General features: G+C 38.4%; 1 protein-coding gene across 2 annotated transcripts in view; it reads left to right on the top strand.

The window, feature by feature from the left end:
• Positions 1-17,274, top strand: part of OSBPL10 (oxysterol binding protein like 10) — a 309,246-nt gene extending 291,972 nt beyond the window's left edge. For both annotated transcript variants that reach the window (XM_075212383.1, XM_075212382.1), the window contains one exon: positions 12,417-17,274. In XM_075212383.1, the coding sequence (XP_075068484.1) occupies positions 12,417-12,461 (45 nt within the window). In that variant the 3' untranslated portion in view covers positions 12,462-17,274. The remainder of the gene's footprint in view (positions 1-12,416) is intronic.
• The last annotated feature ends 342 nt before the right edge of the window (positions 17,275-17,616 follow it).

The raw sequence follows: 17,616 nt of genomic DNA, 5'->3' as shown, positions 1-17,616 counted from the left end.
CTACTGAAGAGTTTACTGCGTGGAAAATAGACTGACACAGTATTGTTGAGATGATACAGTGGATCACAGCCTTATGTATCCCAGCCTTCAAAATCAACCCGGTTATGCAATCAGTCTTGAAAGATGTGTGTAATTATTGTAATTATTATACAACAGAACCCAAACTTTTGATTAAGCCTCTGTGTAACTATGTACACCCACCTCGGAAATATGATTGGATCTGTTTGTTTCCTTCTGCTTCACCATAATTGTAGATATGTGTCTATATAGAAAGCTAGTGCATCAATTTACATAGTTAATAAGACTCAAAAATATAAAGGTCGATCAAGTACAACCTTTCATAAATTCTAATTGTGTTGATCCAGAGGAGGGCAAAACAAAATCTCCAGTTGCCAATTTAGTTTTGTAGGGTGAAAGAAATTCATTGCGATACAGAATTGTAGCTTCAAAAAACACTTCTATAACGAAGGCTTCCAATTAAAAGTGTATTAATGTATTCTGTTAGTGAATTAGGCAAATTCTTATACTATATACAATACAGCGCTAAAAATCTGGTTTAAAGTTACTGAATATTAATATAGGTGTGGAAATAAATATATCTTATAGAAACCTCATGGATCACCAGATAAAATCTGAAAAGTATTTAATAGTAATAATATAATTTAAAGAATAAACAATTACACATCAAATTATTAATTAATAAAATAGAGACAGTTTTAAAATACATTCCGTTAATATGGATGTGAAACAACCCTGTTATAAACTATAATCACTCAATGTCTCAAAAACAGTGATAAATTCGTTACTGGCTTTCATATATAAATATAGATTCTTAGTTGTTGGAATCTAATAAACTGTTCTTTAGAGACAGATAATTTCTTAGGGGCACATTTATCAACCTCTACATAAAATGAAAAATAGTTTTCAATCCTTATCGCATTCATAAGGATTGAACTATTTCTGATATTTATGAAAAAAGCAACACAGGAACAGCAGTTCCAAAAAACTGCTGTTCCTATGAAGTGCAAAAATTACTTCCACTGCCTCTTCACTTCCGAAGAAGTATGCGATCCACGGGGGTCCTCTCCTCACTCCAGTGCGCATGCGCCGACTGAAAACCTCAGGCATGTGCACAAACATCTCCGCACTATACAGTTGCAGAGAGAGAGCGGTGAGTGACAGGAAGGGATCATGTGATCCCTCCACACATGCGCTGTCCAGCTCTGCTCTTCGGAGCAGAGCTGACAGCACTGAAACTTTTCAATTATGATATGAAGCTGGCGTACATTAACATGCTAAAAAAATTATACTTTTTTTAATCAAACTTTAGTAAATAGCGATACTGAGCAGAGCCCATACACTGTTATGGGGACTGCTGTTAGGAACCCCTCCAGCCGGCACAACACAACCCGGGGTCTCCTCTGCCAGTCAGGTGTTCACTGGAGCCCCTGATGGTGGGGACAGACTGGGCTGCAGACTGACAGAGGGTCGTGAAGTGTGTACCGGCTGGGGAGAACCCAGGCAAGCGGAGTGAAGTCCAAGCAGAGGTCAAGGGCCGGAAGCAGATAGCAATTCCAGTTAACAAGCCGATGTCAGGGGTCACGAGCAGACAGGGAGAACGGTAAACAGGCCAGAGGTCAGGGTCACGAGATACACAAGCAAAGTCAAAATCCAGGGGCAAAGGGTCATACACAGGTAATCAGTAGAAAGTTCAACAGGCAGGAACCAGGCACAGAGCAGGTCAGCAGACTGGATACAGAAGCTATAACCGGCAATGAGGCAGCAGACCTCATTGCCTTAAATACAGCCAACAGCCAATCAGAACCTGCCCCTAGACAGAGCACACTTGCAGGCTAATTGCTAGACACTCAAAACACCAATCAGGGCTTAGCCCTGGAATCCACACTTGCAGGCTAATGCCTGCTAATTCAGCCACAGGCTGAATCTAATTACTTGCCCCCTAAATTGAAATATATATCGAAAGTAATGACAAGCTGAAATCACACAAGATGTTGATATTCATATTCTCATAATTCAAACAGCTATAAAATAATGATCTCCTAGATGGGTTCCAGAATAGATTTTTTATGTAATTCAGTGAAATGTACCACAAATCGCAGTTGATATGCTGAGTAAAGGAAAACTCACAGGCAAGCCCACCCGCAATTCTTACAGAGTAGACAGCCAAACTCACAGAAAAATTACTGATCGTCAGCTTAGGCCTTGCAAATAATCAGCTGCACTGGCCAGGCTCCCTGGAAGGACCCGACGGTAGTTCTCACCTGTCCGGCCGATCCTTCAGTCGGTCCCGGTACCTGTATTCAGGTAAATATACCGCAAATCATAGTTGATACATACTGTGAAAATACTTGAATGATCTAGCGTGGTATAGATCACACTCCCCTAGGTAAGAAACTGCTCTCTCATTCCAGCGCCTCGGGATCAATCCAATGTTGTATGATGAATGAGCTCTAATTTGTGAGCGCTCGCTAAGTAATGTGGCAACTCCTTGATAGTGTGATTAACAGCAAAAGGCGTTCTTCCATTAAATAAACATAAGTCCAAGCCAGAATCTCAGTTGCCGGCTCACCTACGGGAGTGTGATCTATACCACGCTAGATCATTCAAGTATTTTCACAGTACGTATCAACTATGATTTGCGGTATATTTACCTGAATTACATCAAAATTCTGTTCTGGAATCCATGTGGGAGATCATTATTTTATGGCTGTTTGCATTATGGGGCCTATTTATCAAAGCCTTCTCCCCTGTTAAATCCCGAAAGCAACAGTTTTTTCAGGGATTAACCGCTAAATTGCAATGTATTATTGTAGCATCGCAGCAGATATCTGCTGCGTTGCTTCTCTGATTGTTTTTCTGAGCTCTCCCCATAACAGTGTATTATCTGTCTCTAAAGGACATTTTATTGGACAACTAAAAATCAATATTTATATATGAAAGCCAGTAACGAATTTATCACTGATCTTGAGACATGAGTGATTATAGTATATAACAGGGTTGTTTCACATCCATATTAATGGAATGTATTTTTAAATTGCCACTATTTATTAATTAATTGATTTCTAAATTGTTTATTTATTATTTACATTGTATTATTACTAATAAATACTTATCATATTTTATCTGCTGATCCATGACGTTATTTCTTCCCACACATACATGTTTAATATTCAGTAACTTTAACTCAGGTTTTTAGCGCTGTATTCTACAGAGTATTTTTAGTCCATATATAGGAGGGTTGCAGTCTCCTTTACATCTGCTTGACCTTGTTGGTGAGGTTCTGAAATATTTATCTTGATTTTGTGCGCCATTATCAAATCTTCTTTTTCTTTGTTTATTATTCTTATAATTCTTATAGCTGTACCTCTATAGGAGCAAGTTGCGGTCTTATAAAATGTTGTTTTTTTTTCTTTACTTTGCCAATGGACTGGGCAAGCATGAGTCTTGTTGTTCGGGGAGGGGCATGTTTTTTTTTGGGCCACTTTCCCTAGGAATTTCAGCCTCTTGTTGACCAGTCTGTGAGTGCCAGTGGATCCAACACTTGTTGTGCCCCTGCGTTAATAAGCCCAAGGTATAACGCTGCTGCTGATCAGTCATTGGGGGAGTGGGGATAAGCCACGCTATGATGTTTTACTTTTTATTACTTATTTTAAAACAGTAGAGCAGCATTCACTCTAAATGAGGTCCAATGAGTGAAAAAAAACAACAAAAGTAGACTTTGTATAAAGTACACATTGGTGTTCCTATGCTCAGGAAAACCATCTGATTACATTTTGAGATAAATATTTTGGTATAACTAATTGCAAGTAACTCTATAAGACAATACATACGAAACAGGCGCTCAACTAGTCACAGGTACCCCCCTTCAATATAAATGCACTTGTGTATGCAAATAAATAATAATAATAATAATAAAAACATATTCCTTCTTAAACTGGCACAATGCCTTTATGAAGGAGAGGAGGGACCATCCAGTCATGAAGTGGTTAAATACTGCCTTACTTTGAAATATTCACTTTCTACATATGCAGGTTAATGTGCTAAAACCGGTTTCATTTTTTTCTTTTGTAAAGAGATTGTAATAGTTTTTTTGTGCTGCAGAGAAATCAGATTTTTAATAGACAATTGTGGCTGTACCTTGATCACGGATAGTAATTCACTCTTGGCCCTTGTGACCTCATTATTATTTTTATGATTTCTCATGGGAAAGAAAAGCAAGTTAGAATGCTGAATTTGTTCACCTTTTTTCTTTATTATTTCTACAACGTGAGGAGAAACTTAATCATTTCACAGTGTAGTTTGTTAACCTGTTTTATACTTAGCTTAAACAACAGTTCACTTTAAAATCCAGATTTAATACTGCAGGAAGCTTTCTTTGACAGTGTACTTAACTTAAGTTTTCAAATTATTTGTAATTTAAAAGTGTTTTCTACCTCCAGAGGATCTTTAATTGTATAAACACTGGTTTAGTTTTCTGACATTCTTCTGGGTTTTTTCAAAGCCTTTATATCATGTAGACAGAATTGTTTATCTTTCTTGGCATGCAGTCCAGATGCTCATCCTTCTCCAACAGAGTGGGCAAGATAGTGTCTCTTCTTCTTATAGTACCACTCTTCCCCTAAGTACCAGGACAGTCGCTATAGTTTAGTTTGTCAGGAAGCCCAGATGGTATGTATATCATATAAACAAAGCAGTAGATGTCCCATCTTCAGTTTCACTTTGCAATTCCAATTTTTGTCACAACAAGCCCATGGGGGGACCACTATAGCTCTAGCGTTTGACTACACCTTATAATCCTTGCAAGAGTAGTGGATTTCTCTACATGGAAATCCCATATTATGACCCCAAGTCTACTCTTACTAGATGGCTGCTAAGAGATAGGAGAATGGCATATATTAGCTGAAGGCTCAGGTGCAGAATCAGAATACACTTCAAAGTCATGGCAGGCACCAGAAATCGGGTTGGGTACCATTGTCCGATGTTGGCAATTCCAACATCGGTTAAACTAACAAAAAAAACGCGATTTAAAGGAAGCCTACAAAACTAAAATAATGACTTACAATAAAAATGACGTTGGAAATCCTCGGCATGCTTACGCTACATACCGATTCTTCTGAATGCTGGCACTTTGAAATTACGTCACTCTCCATAGCCACAGAGATATCTCGGTATTTAAATTGGCAATGCTAGGACCTCAACGTGTAAATGAGATGTAAAAGTTGTGGGGTCCTGGCATTGGCTCTTTAAATACTAAGATTGTTTGGGGCATCTGGAAATCGCTTGTCCGGTGAAGGAAAGGTGAGCACTACCATCAGTCCTGTGTCATGCCAAGGGAGTGGGCTCACTCACAATTTTGCCTAAGAACACAGCCATGAATAAAGAATGGTACCAAAACATCCTCCAAAAGCAGCTTCTCCCAACCATCCAAGAACAGTTTGGTTGACGAACAATGCATTTTCCAGCATGATGGAGCACCTTGCCATAACGCAAAAGTGATAACTAAGTGGCTCAGAGATCAAAATATTGAAATTTTCGGTCCAATGCCAGGAAAATACCCAGACCTTAATCCCATTGAGAACTTGTGGCCAATCCTCAAGAGGCGGGTGGACAAACAAAAACCCACAAATTCTGACAAACTCCAAGCGTTGATTAGCCAAAAATGGGCGACCATCAGTAAGTATGTGGCCCAGAAGTTGTTTGACAGAATGCCAGGGTGAATTGCAGAGGTCTTCAAAAAGAAGGGTCAACACTGCGAATATTGACTGTTTGCATAAACTTTATGTAATTGTCAATAAAAACCTTTGACACATACGAAATGCTTGTAAATTGACTTCAATTTACCACATCAACGACAAAAAGGTCTAAAAACACTGAAGCAGCAAACTTTGTGAAAACCAATACTTGGGTCATTCTCAAAGCTTTTGGCCATGACTGTACATTTCTAGTTGTGGAGTCATCTCCCAAGAGCACAGATTAGGTATGTACATTAATATGCATTGAGAGGACCATCTAGGCACTCTTTTCTAAAACCAAGGCATTTAGTAAATGAGGTCCAATAGTAACTGCACTTAGTAAATGAGGTCCATTAGGGTTATATCGTCTATACTGCAATGGATAAAGGACAGAATCTTATTACAGCATGTTCCTAATAGTTACATACCTGTGGATCTCTGATGTTTCCTGGACTGTTTACATTTTACATATCCCTTGTACTGAAAGTAGTTCATATATTTGTATTTATCATAGAAAGATTTATGTACAGTTTGAATAACTGTGCATGTTGTTAACTGTCAGTTCTCCAATGAGAATACAGTGAGCAATTCAAGTGTATCCAGAATGCTGATTGGATGGCTACCATAAAATCAACATTCTCACCTGCACTGCTTAGTGCAGTGGTTCCCAAACTTTCTCACTTTGAGGCACCCTTAAGGTTCCATAATTTTTTCAAGGCACCCCTAAGCCAAAAAAATTACTGGGTGGTTCCTTTTTTAAATAATTGAGTCAAAATAAAGTAGTAAGTGTTTAGACCCCCTTCACCATCATACTGTGGCCTTCGTCATACCACTGTAACCCTGCATCATACCACTGCGCCCCTTCACCAACACACTGTGTCCCTTCACAATGTATTCCTTTACAATATCATATGTGCCTCTTCAAAATATCACATGTGCCTCTTCATAATATCACATGTGCTCCTTCACAATGTGCCCCTTCACAATATAACATGTGCCAGTTCACAGTGTGCCCCATCACAATATCACATGTGCTCTTTCACAAGATCACAATATCTCTCTTCACAATGTGCCCCTTCACAATATCACGTGTCCCTTCTCAATGTGCCCCTTCACACTGTGCCCCTTTACAATATAACATGTGCCAGTTCACAGTGTGCCCCATCACAATATCACATGTGCTCCTTCACAAGATCACAATATCGCTCTTCACAATGTGCCCCTTCACAATATCACGTGTCCCTTCTCAATGTGCCCCTTCACACTGTGCCCCTTTACAATATCAGAAAGAAAGAAAAATAGGGAGCTTGTATATACACTTCACAATAATTTAATTAAAATAAAAATGTAAATAAAATAATCAAATACATGGCCATAAATACCAAAGGAAAAAAAACATTCAGTGCACACAAAGCTGTCTCTTGCAGACAATTGTCTAAACAAATGCAGCTAACATCAGAAGAATGAAAAAATGACCATTATGGATAACAATGAGATTATAAACATCAATGTTCACATTTAAAATCCGGTGGAGCAGAACCGATGAAGGAACAGGTAAAATTCAACAGATAGCAGACATATAAACTGCCTAGAAGAGTTATCCATAATGGTTATTTTTTCATTCTTCTGATGTTAACTGCATTTGTTTAGACAATTGTCTGCAAGAGACAGCTTTGTGTGCACTGAATGTTTTTTTTCCTTTGGTATTTATGGCCATGTATTTGATTATTTTATTTACATTTTTATTTTAATTAAATTATTGTGAAGTGTATATACAAGCTCCCTATTTTTCTTTCTGTTTTATCTTAGGCTTGTATCCTAATTTTGGGGCAGCTATTTACAGTTTCTAGGTCTATCCTAGCGCCCTATCTTGTATATTTTAGTTTTCACTTTACAATATCACATGTGCCTAATCACAATGTGCCTCTTCACAATATCACATGTGCCCCTTCTCAATGTGCCCCTTTACAATATCACATGTGCCTAATCACAATGTGCCTCTTCACAATATGACATGTGCTCCATCACATATCACATGTGCTCCTTTACAATTTGCCCCTTCATAATATCACATGTGCCCAGTTCATCCTCCATTCCTTTACTTACTTTTTATTTGCTCTTCTGTCTTCTGGTTTCTTTTCTTCTGGATCCTTTCAGTGCAGCTCCTCACTGAAAATGTTGAGCGTGATGACACCACGCCTGACAGTCAGTGTGAAAGGAGCAGAGCGGAGGGAAGGAGAGTGCCATGGCTGGTAAGGTTTTGGGGTTTTTTGGCCAGCTGGTGGACAAACGAGTGATGGCAGGCAGAGTGCAATGCTTGGTGCCCCCGGCCTCACTTACCACTGGCCCTGGCCACGGCACCCCTGTGAGATTGCCACGGCACCCCACAGAGCTGCGCCGCACAGTTTGTGAACCGCAGGCTAGGTGTATTAATTTAAATCTCACCAGGCTGTTGATTCCTGGAGAACTGAGCACTAACCAACAAAGCAAGGCTGAGTACATTAGAAACTGGGGTTATTCAAGACAGGGCAGGGGGGTTATTTTAATGAAATTAACATTTAAATTGAGTCTTTTAACAGACATACCTTTTTTTTCACACAAAGCAACATAAAACACTACTATACTGACAAGCAAACAAAGTATTAGTTCTAACAATCATACATTTAACAATTTAAAATGTCAGGTAGAAGATATGTAAACAGTCATTTTTTTAGATTGTTCATTGTATGTGTATGTGCCTTAATTATTAATGCTTATTGTTGGTATGTCTTGTGAATGCTGTCTGGTTTCACGTGCTGCTTATGAAAGTATGTGCTTATTCCATTCTTAAGTGTTCATTTCCTGCTTAGGAAAGATTTGCAAAAAAATAAATCAATGAAAAGTAGGTAAATTGTAAATGATAATATCCTTTCACTGTCAAGTTTTTTGTAGGAAGATTCCTATCTTATGCTGTATATAGTTGGAAAAAAATAAATGAAATATTACTCAGAATACCAATTCATGATTAATTCATGAATTCAGCATGTTCAGTCTTTATTCCCTTGTCGGTATTGATTGAGTACCTGAAGAAAGTTTCTAAAGGTAAAGTGCAAAGTCAAAGAAAGGAAATGTATTAAACCATGTCAAAGCAGCAGAGTGTTAGTTTTCTGCAATTTGCTTATTGATAAATAGTAAAGCATGTAGTCCAATGCCTTTGAAAAGAACTCTTGGTTATACCAGCTGGACATGTTCCAAATGGTGACCTGTTTGGGGATAAATCCTGAATAATTTACCCTTACCCAAATTTTTCTGTACTTAAAAAAGTGTGGCCATACAGACTGTGATGGGTTTCCCCCAGAAATGTTGGAAGCTAGAATTGTGACTTTACCGAAAACATGTGTCAGACTGTCGAAACTACAGGACCAATTGCCTTCCTAAACACGGACTTGAAAATTTATGCCAAAATGATTACCGGCAGGCTTAGTCCTTTTCTCCCTTCTCTCATCCACAACGATCAGGTGGGCTTCGTGCTGGTATGACAGGCATCGGACAACACGAGGAGAGTCTTCAATCTTGTTGAGAATGCCTCGAGACACCGTGCCGAACTGCTGATGCTTTCTCTGGACGCGAAGAATGCATTCAACAGATTGCATTGGGAATTTATGAGACAAGTTCTAATTAAATTTGGGTTTCGGGGGACTATCCTGCAGGCAATTATGGCATTGTATTGTGGCCCCTCTGCCAAAGTTTGTAGTAAGGGGTTCCTATCAACAACATTTTTCATCACCAATGGGACACGCCATGGATGTCCCTTATCGTCTTTTATATGTGTATTAGCAATAGAGCCTCTGGCGGAACATCTGCAGCAATCCGATTCTTGTAAAGGCTTCAACCTTGGGGGGACTAGCCACAGCCTGTGTCTCTTTGCAGACAACGTTCTCTTATTTATATTAGACCAAGAAATATTGCTAGGTCTTCACTTCTTTGCGGAGTTGCAGGACACCTATGATAGAGATTTCTATAAATACCTGCGATTACGGCATTGGATCGATGACCTTTGTTGACAAAACTACCTGGTTTCTCCACCCCCGCCCCTCCTCTACAGTAACCTAAAGGTAATAATAAAGGTGGTATCACCTTTTGGTATCAATAACTCACCGGATTGCCAGACATCCCCAAGCATATTTCTCAGACTGTGTGGGAGGTGGATCTCAATATCTCCCTGAAATGAGAAATTATAACAGTAACTTGTCTACAGTTTCAAAATGTACCAACCATATGGAAATGTTACTCAAGTTATTATATCGAATTTATCTCACTCCAGCTTGCCTTCAGAAAATCTGGCCTACTCACTCTAAATTTTTGCTGGCGTAATTGTGGAGCTGTGTGAGACATATTACATGTGTTCTGGCTCAGAGAGTTACCTCCATATCATTAACTCCAACCCCACTCATGGCCCTTTTATATCCATATCCTGACCATTTGCCTAAACACTATAGATATGTATGGCATCACATCCTAATAGCCACAAGGGCGGCAATAGAACAACTTTGAAAACAATCATCTCCTCCCACACTCATCATCATCACCATTTATTTATATAGCGCCACTGATTCCGCAGCGCTATACAGAGAGCTCATTCACATCAGTCCCTGCCCCATTCGAGCTTACAGTCTAAATTCCCTAATATACACACACACACAGAAAGAGAGAGAGTACACACACAGAGAGAGAGAGAGACTAGGGTCAATTTCCCTAATACACACACACAGAAAGAGAGAGAGTACACACACATTATTAAGAACCACCTCTATCGCACCAGGATAATCCTAAATCCTCCAGGTTAGGAAATATAACTCTCTCTTAATATCATATTATATACCTTGACAAAGCTTAGCAGAGTGAAACGCGCGTCGGCGTTACATGCGCTGTTTCTCCTCTGCTTTATATAGCATTATTTAGTTTAGATGCTCAAGGGTTGAATCTGTTTACTACTCCCTGGTTCTGCTAATAGTCGCTCTCATAGACTCTATACTAGAGATTCCCTAGCCGTGCTGTTATAGATCTAGCAGCTGCCGCTATTCCTGGCATATCTTTTTCGCTTCACTACATAATGGAGTGAGACAGTCTATGCATACCCATAGTCTTTTTGAAGGGACACGAGGGATCTCTTTTATTAATAGGATCCAATATTGAATTATAATACAGACTATCTCAGTCACATGAGAGTTTTCTTTTAGATATGGAATGATAGATCTAACCTTGAAAGGGAATATATCTTCTCCATATAATTTACATCTTTTTGGGGAGAATAAAGGATCCTCTTAGACAATAAGGACATAATATCGATTCTTCTTATTATTATTATAACTTTAACACTTTATTTTTGAACACAATACAATGTAATTAACCTCCAATAAGAGATACATGTTCTGTTATGATCTACACTTATGAGATCTATGATTCAACCCTGTTTGAGATACATCTCAATAAGAGAGTCTATAACAATTCTCTTGTAGTCAGCATTCATCCTGGTACTAAGACATATTATTGGGGAAACAGCGCGTCTCGATAGTTTATCTATCGATCTTAACAGTCATTATTTTTCTGGCTCATTATGTCATACACTTGTTTTTAATATTTCACTACTTCTAATGTCATATAAGTCATACTATTTTAATTTATACTGATAAAATTTATATAAGTTTTAACAATCCTATTATCCTTTGAGTGCCCCTAAGACACATAAGGTGCTCTCTAGTTTGCTTTTCAGAGTACACACACAGACAGACAGACAGAGAGAGACTAGGGTCAATTTTGATAGCAGCCAATCAACCTACTAGTATGTTTTTTTTGAGTATGGGGGGAAACCGGAGCACCTGGAGGAAACCCAGACAAACACGGGAGAACATACAACCTCCACACAGATAAGGCCATGGTCGCGAAATGATCTCATGACCCCAGCGCTGTGAGACAGAAGTGCTAACCACTTAGCCACCGTGCTACCCAGTCCACAAGGTAATTGCGAAAATCCATTTTAGCTTCCATACGGAGACTTTGGATGCCCCATACTCTATGTCACCATCTTCCCCTATTGTTAAGTGGATGTCATGGCATGTATTTACAATAGACAGAGAGGGCTCCAGACTTATCCACCCTATTGATTCATCTAGTTTGGCAAACTCTACTTCAGCCACCTCACCCCTGGTTTCCAGTCAAGATCTCCCGGCTGTACTAAGCTCTGACCCCCTGATTAGCTAGATGCTGATACTATGTACTTTGCTGAATATTATGTGGCTAGGAATACATTGTTATGTCTGCTCCCCACTCTGTACCCCCCCCCCCCCCCCACACACACACACACTATTTCCCTTTTTTTTTCTATACCTTAACCAGTAAGATTCTAATAAAATATTATTGATGTTGAAAAAAAAAAAGTGTGGCCATTATCCGGATAGTCAGATCATAGGTTTCATAAATCCATCGGACTAGTTGCAGAGAGGTGCACAACTGGTCATTGTTCAACCAAATCAATAACTCATGGGGACCTCTAAAAGAGGAAATGCCTTAGTAAAACAATGTGTGATAAACAAGAGATTAAATATATGAAGTAACAAATCTGATTTGATAAGCGATCTGAAGAAGTATATTGGTCACTTAAAATGTGTTTTATTCTCTTTGTAGGGTGAAGGCTGGGTATATGTGAACCCTCTATGGAAAACACATTGACTGCAGGAGTTTCCTAGAAAATTTCCAGAGCATTGTCTGGAAGGTGTGTGTTATCATCAGGAACAAAGGAGTGGAAGAGGAAATTACAAATGATTAACATATCTCTGCTGACGCTAGCTTATTAAGTAAAGGTCATTTACGAACCACAAAAGTGTAAATCTGCAGTTCAATTTCTTTTTTGTGAAGTCATGTGTCTACTTTGCGTAAGTTCTATGGCGTTCACCGTGGCTTTGCAGGCCAAGAGGGTGCCACTTAGTTTGGTGGGACGTGGGGCCGTTCCTTGCTAAGTGTGCATAAAATAAATTGTATTTTTTAAAATGGTATTGTTTAAAGGACTGAAGAGCATCTCCTGATTCGTGGGAGGGTTCTCAATCTTTTTATCCCAGAATAAGGTTTTGTTCTACATACATTGTTGGCACATCCATATAGCTAGTTTTGTGGAGCAGTGCAAATATGAGATTTAATCTCACGGAGCCAGATTATTGAAATGAGATAAAGGGAGAGAGAATGTGCATTTTTAGAGAAGATCCTTGCTGCAGAGGAATGCACGGCCATTTCCACTCCACCATAGCACGTTAATTTTGAACCAACCTGACCTAGAGGTGATCTAGGGGTAAATTTATCAAACTGCGAATTTCCGGCAGGTTTGAACAGGGGAGATGTTACCTGTAGCAACCAATCAGATTCCAGCTATCATTTTGTAGAATGTACTAAATAAATAACTAGAATCTGATTAGTTGCTATAGGCAACATCTCCACTTTTCAAACCCGCCAGAAACTCATAGCTTGATCAATTTACCCCCCCTAGTCTCACACTTAAAATGGGCTGCACTTTGCTCATTACAGTTGTGTTTCTGTGGGAAAGCACATTTGCAGGTGCACTTTGGACATTGGAATAAGAGCTTCATATACACAAAGTGACGCATGTAATGAACATATTCATGTCCACTTTCTCTCACAATTTTTTTAATCCACAAATGAAGCTAAGCCCAGCAGGATTCTAAGAAAAAAACCATAAAAAGTTTAAATGAATAAAAGGAGAGCTCTTAAGGTGATAGTAATAGGAATTTTGATATGACAATTTTTGTTCCTACCCTGCGTATTTTCTAGAGCATCCATCAATTTGGTAAACTAGGCACAGATTGCATTTGCAAAGCCCATACAATGAAATGCGCCTAGTGGATAAGTAGACAGACATGCGCACATAAAGAAAAATTGAGTCAGCAGATTTTGTGGCTCGTAAATGACCCTTCACACATAAATGTGTATATACACACTATAAATAACATAGTAATTCAGATTTTTCTAACTCTTTTGATTTTGTATTTGCCAAATGTTTTTGCGCTATTCATATAAGCGAAATACCTTCCTAATTACAAACAGTGTACATATTGTATCAGATTTCAAGAAGGGATACCAAATTAGGCACACCAGATATCACAGCTTTTATTTATTGAGGACAATTTTAAGTATTCATTGCATATATGTATGTCTCACGATTGTGAATGGCTTATTTAAGGGTAATTGGTCTAAACAATGGATTGATAAACCATTCTGTCAAACAAAAAGCATGTGTTCCCCCAGAATACTATTGTGTAGTTGGCAAAATGTTGGCTGCAGTGACTTCAAGCACCACAAGACAACACAGAGTTTAAAATATATATTTTTTTTTACTGTAAGCTAAGTGCTGCTTTGCAAAGATATTTAGAAATCATGTTAATGTTCAATGCCCCCATATTTGTTTTCATTCAACAGCTTTCCAGGAACCTTATCATATTCTGTTGTATCTATTAGAAATGTATGTATCACATAATAAACCATGTCATATCATAGACTGTACACATATAAATTATACACTAGTATAGACTATAGATCAAATTAAAAAAAATTGAGGCATGAACCACTATAAAGTAATATACCCTGTTACCTGAGCTCTTGTAGTGGTGAATGTTGTGCCCACTGTGATGCTCCTGAAAGCAATGAAGACAACTACTGCATTATAATGAAATATAATGAATATGTTTTTGTGCGACAAAAAAGGCCATTTTAGCTTGGTTTACTAACAATATGGTATTTTCTACACCAATGCACAAGCAGAGATGTACAGTGCAGAATTACATATGCTCAGGAAAACTAAAGTGAAATTGAACTTTGACTTTTGAATACGCCATATTTTTATATTTAAGGTGGATCCATCAGACCAGCTATTGTAAGCTGTATTCCACTGCTTAATTATGCGGTAAATTAATCATTTATTATAGACAACTGTGTCCTAACTACCCATTTTCCATGCGGAGAGAATCCCTTCATGGAAATGACTGTGAAGCTCTGGCAGGTAGACTTCAAAACCTGTCCCCAACACAGAGTTGCAGAAATAAATGAAAACACAGAAATATTTATACTGTGATGTTGTTAGGCATTATTATATAATGAGATGTTAAATTTCAATAAATCTGTTGTTGTTCGCTGCTTAATATTACACAATGTGACCCTGACTTACATTTGCCGGAATCAAATGGTTTCTTAGAAGAGAAAAAGCCCTGGTTATAACCCATTGGGGGTGGGGTGTATCAAAGTGCAGTTTATTATGCTATTTTAGAACCAAACCGCCAGCAATCGGATGCAGGTGAAAACACACAGTATAGTGTATATCAGTCTGCGTAAAAAATAAAATCTCATCCAGTTTTACAGTTTTCAAGGATTCATATCACTGCATTGCAGACCGATCATGCAAAAAACGTTCTTTCCTGAGCTAATGCTTTGCAATGCGTCCGTCCAATTTTGACTAACATTTCTTTAAGATGCTCCTATTAGGAGGTGTGAGTTTGGGTGTCACGTAGGCCTGCTGCCAATAAACATTCTGATGATAAGAACCGTCACATCTATGCTATATTTAAAGTTTTACATATCATAAGATTTGTGTCTAAAGTATTTTTGCAGCTACTTTGTGGCCGCTTTTTAATGTTCAACTGTAAACCCAGCACCTTTGTATAGGCATGATAATTAACATGCATGTGATTTGGCCAATCTCAGCCATGAGAACCATGTCTAAAGAAATGTGTCTTTTTGTGCCGTTTTGCCGATCCACCACTTGTTACATTGCGCCTTGGTATGGGTCCCAGGTCATAAAAACAGCATTACAGATTGCAGTCGAAGGACTTCATTTAGAGTCGGACGCAAAGTCCGTCTAAGAAGTGTAGGAGTGGGAGTGTGCCGCAGCTTGGTAGGGTATTACGAGTGGCATGCAACCCCAGTTGCTTCCCACTCTTAATACCCTATCAAGCTGCGAGCAGTTCCTGCAGCTAGCTAACGATTGCGCCACCTAATTCCTGCCGCATCGCTTTATACCCTGTTTTGACGTGTGTTGCGTCTGCGCCTCACTGCGACTAGGATGTATTTACATGGTCACGCCTTCACAATTCCGCGCTCCTCCCATTCTCTCGTAGTGAGTCGCAAGCTGTCACAACTGTTAATTGCGTCCAAGATGCAGGCGGATTTGGTGCTTTCTGCACATGCGTGGTAGTGTTTTTTTGTTGGATGCGCCTAAAATGGACTTTGCGTCTGACTCTAAATGAGGTCCGAATAGTTTAAATAAATGCGGATTGGTGTGCAATTTTTACTTGGGCAACACAGCACTTTGATACATCCCCCATTAACTCAGTATTCCACAAGCAATGTTAACAAGTAACATCTACGAACCTTGCTTTCTATAGCACTAAGAACTTATTGAATAGCAAAATAACCTGACCATTATCATTACCATTGAATAAAGATTAGCAACATTTTCAAAACTGTTCTGCAAAAAAAATATTTGTCTTGTTCCACTATTGTCCGCTACATTTTACACATTTCACTGGTGCAATTTGGCCTGAAATGTTCCCAATGCAACCCCAAACACCATACTGCAGAATTAATAGACCAAATTTAAAAGTATAGGGCCTGATGCTGAGTTAGAAGCAAAGCACAATAAAGGAGCAAATTTTCACCTGGACAAACCATGTTACAAAACAAGGGGTGCAAATTGATTTATTATTTTGCACATAAGCAAATACTGGCTGCTTTTTCAAGTAGCACACAAATACTTGATAGCTTTATTTTCACACTGAAATTTAAAAGTGATCTAGGACATGCCCTATCCAACTATAAATCTCTCCCCACATTTTAAACCTTTTCTCCAATGCAACATGGTTTTGCCAAGTTGCAAATTTACTCCTTTTCTTTGCTTTGCTCCTAACTCAGCATCAGGCCCACAGTGTGAAATGGAATTCTGCAGAACGGATGAGTAGAAGAACTTAAGGGGGCAGATTAAATTGTCTGCAATGTTCCTAAGAGCATCATGGACGTGCATTTTTACAGAAATTATGGTAAAAAGTAACTGCCATAGTGGTGCAAAAATGAGCGTTCCTTCTGTAAAAAAAATATCCGTGCGAGGTGTCACGCGGCCTTAACAAAGGCACCTCACGTGGATATTTTAGGAATTGAATGTGCCCCTAAGATGGTGTGAATTGTTGATTTTTGTGAAATTATGTCCATCTCTAGAATGGATCAGGTATTTTAATGTTGTGTTTTGATTTCATCGCCCTATCTGCTTACATTTATTCCCTGCAAAGATGAACTGCTACCAGTAATCCACAGCAACACTTGATTTACTACTCTTCAATCGATGATATCTCAAACGTCATTTCTGTTTTCTCCCCCACTCACAATAAAATCATTTTGGGCATACTTTAATACTTAAGGTACAGTAATAAAATACACATTTATATTAAATGTTATATTTGCCAGTAATGCAGGTTGTGAAATAATATCAGGTGTAAGGGCCATTACATTATTTTATATATGACTTTGTGTTTGATATATATATATATATATATATATATATATATATATATATATCTAATGAAGTAGTAGTATGTATAGTACATATTAGGTACCAGGTTTGCTGCTGTCACAAAAATGATTGATACAATGTTTTATTAGCATAAGGTGAGTACAACTTTCATACAATATCCCTAGTTTTATGCTCACGGTCTGAGAATGAGAATAATTCATTGCTTCATAACATAGGATAACATAACATGATTTGACTTCTCAAATTCCAGAAAATACGAAAAAGAACAAGTACAAATATATAGCTTCATTTTTCACTCTATTG

The sequence above is a fragment of the Mixophyes fleayi genome, chromosome 5 (genome assembly GCF_038048845.1).
Source record: "Mixophyes fleayi isolate aMixFle1 chromosome 5, aMixFle1.hap1, whole genome shotgun sequence".
Classification (NCBI taxonomy): Eukaryota; Metazoa; Chordata; class Amphibia; order Anura; family Limnodynastidae; genus Mixophyes; species Mixophyes fleayi.
This window is presented reverse-complemented; position numbering and strand designations above follow the sequence as displayed.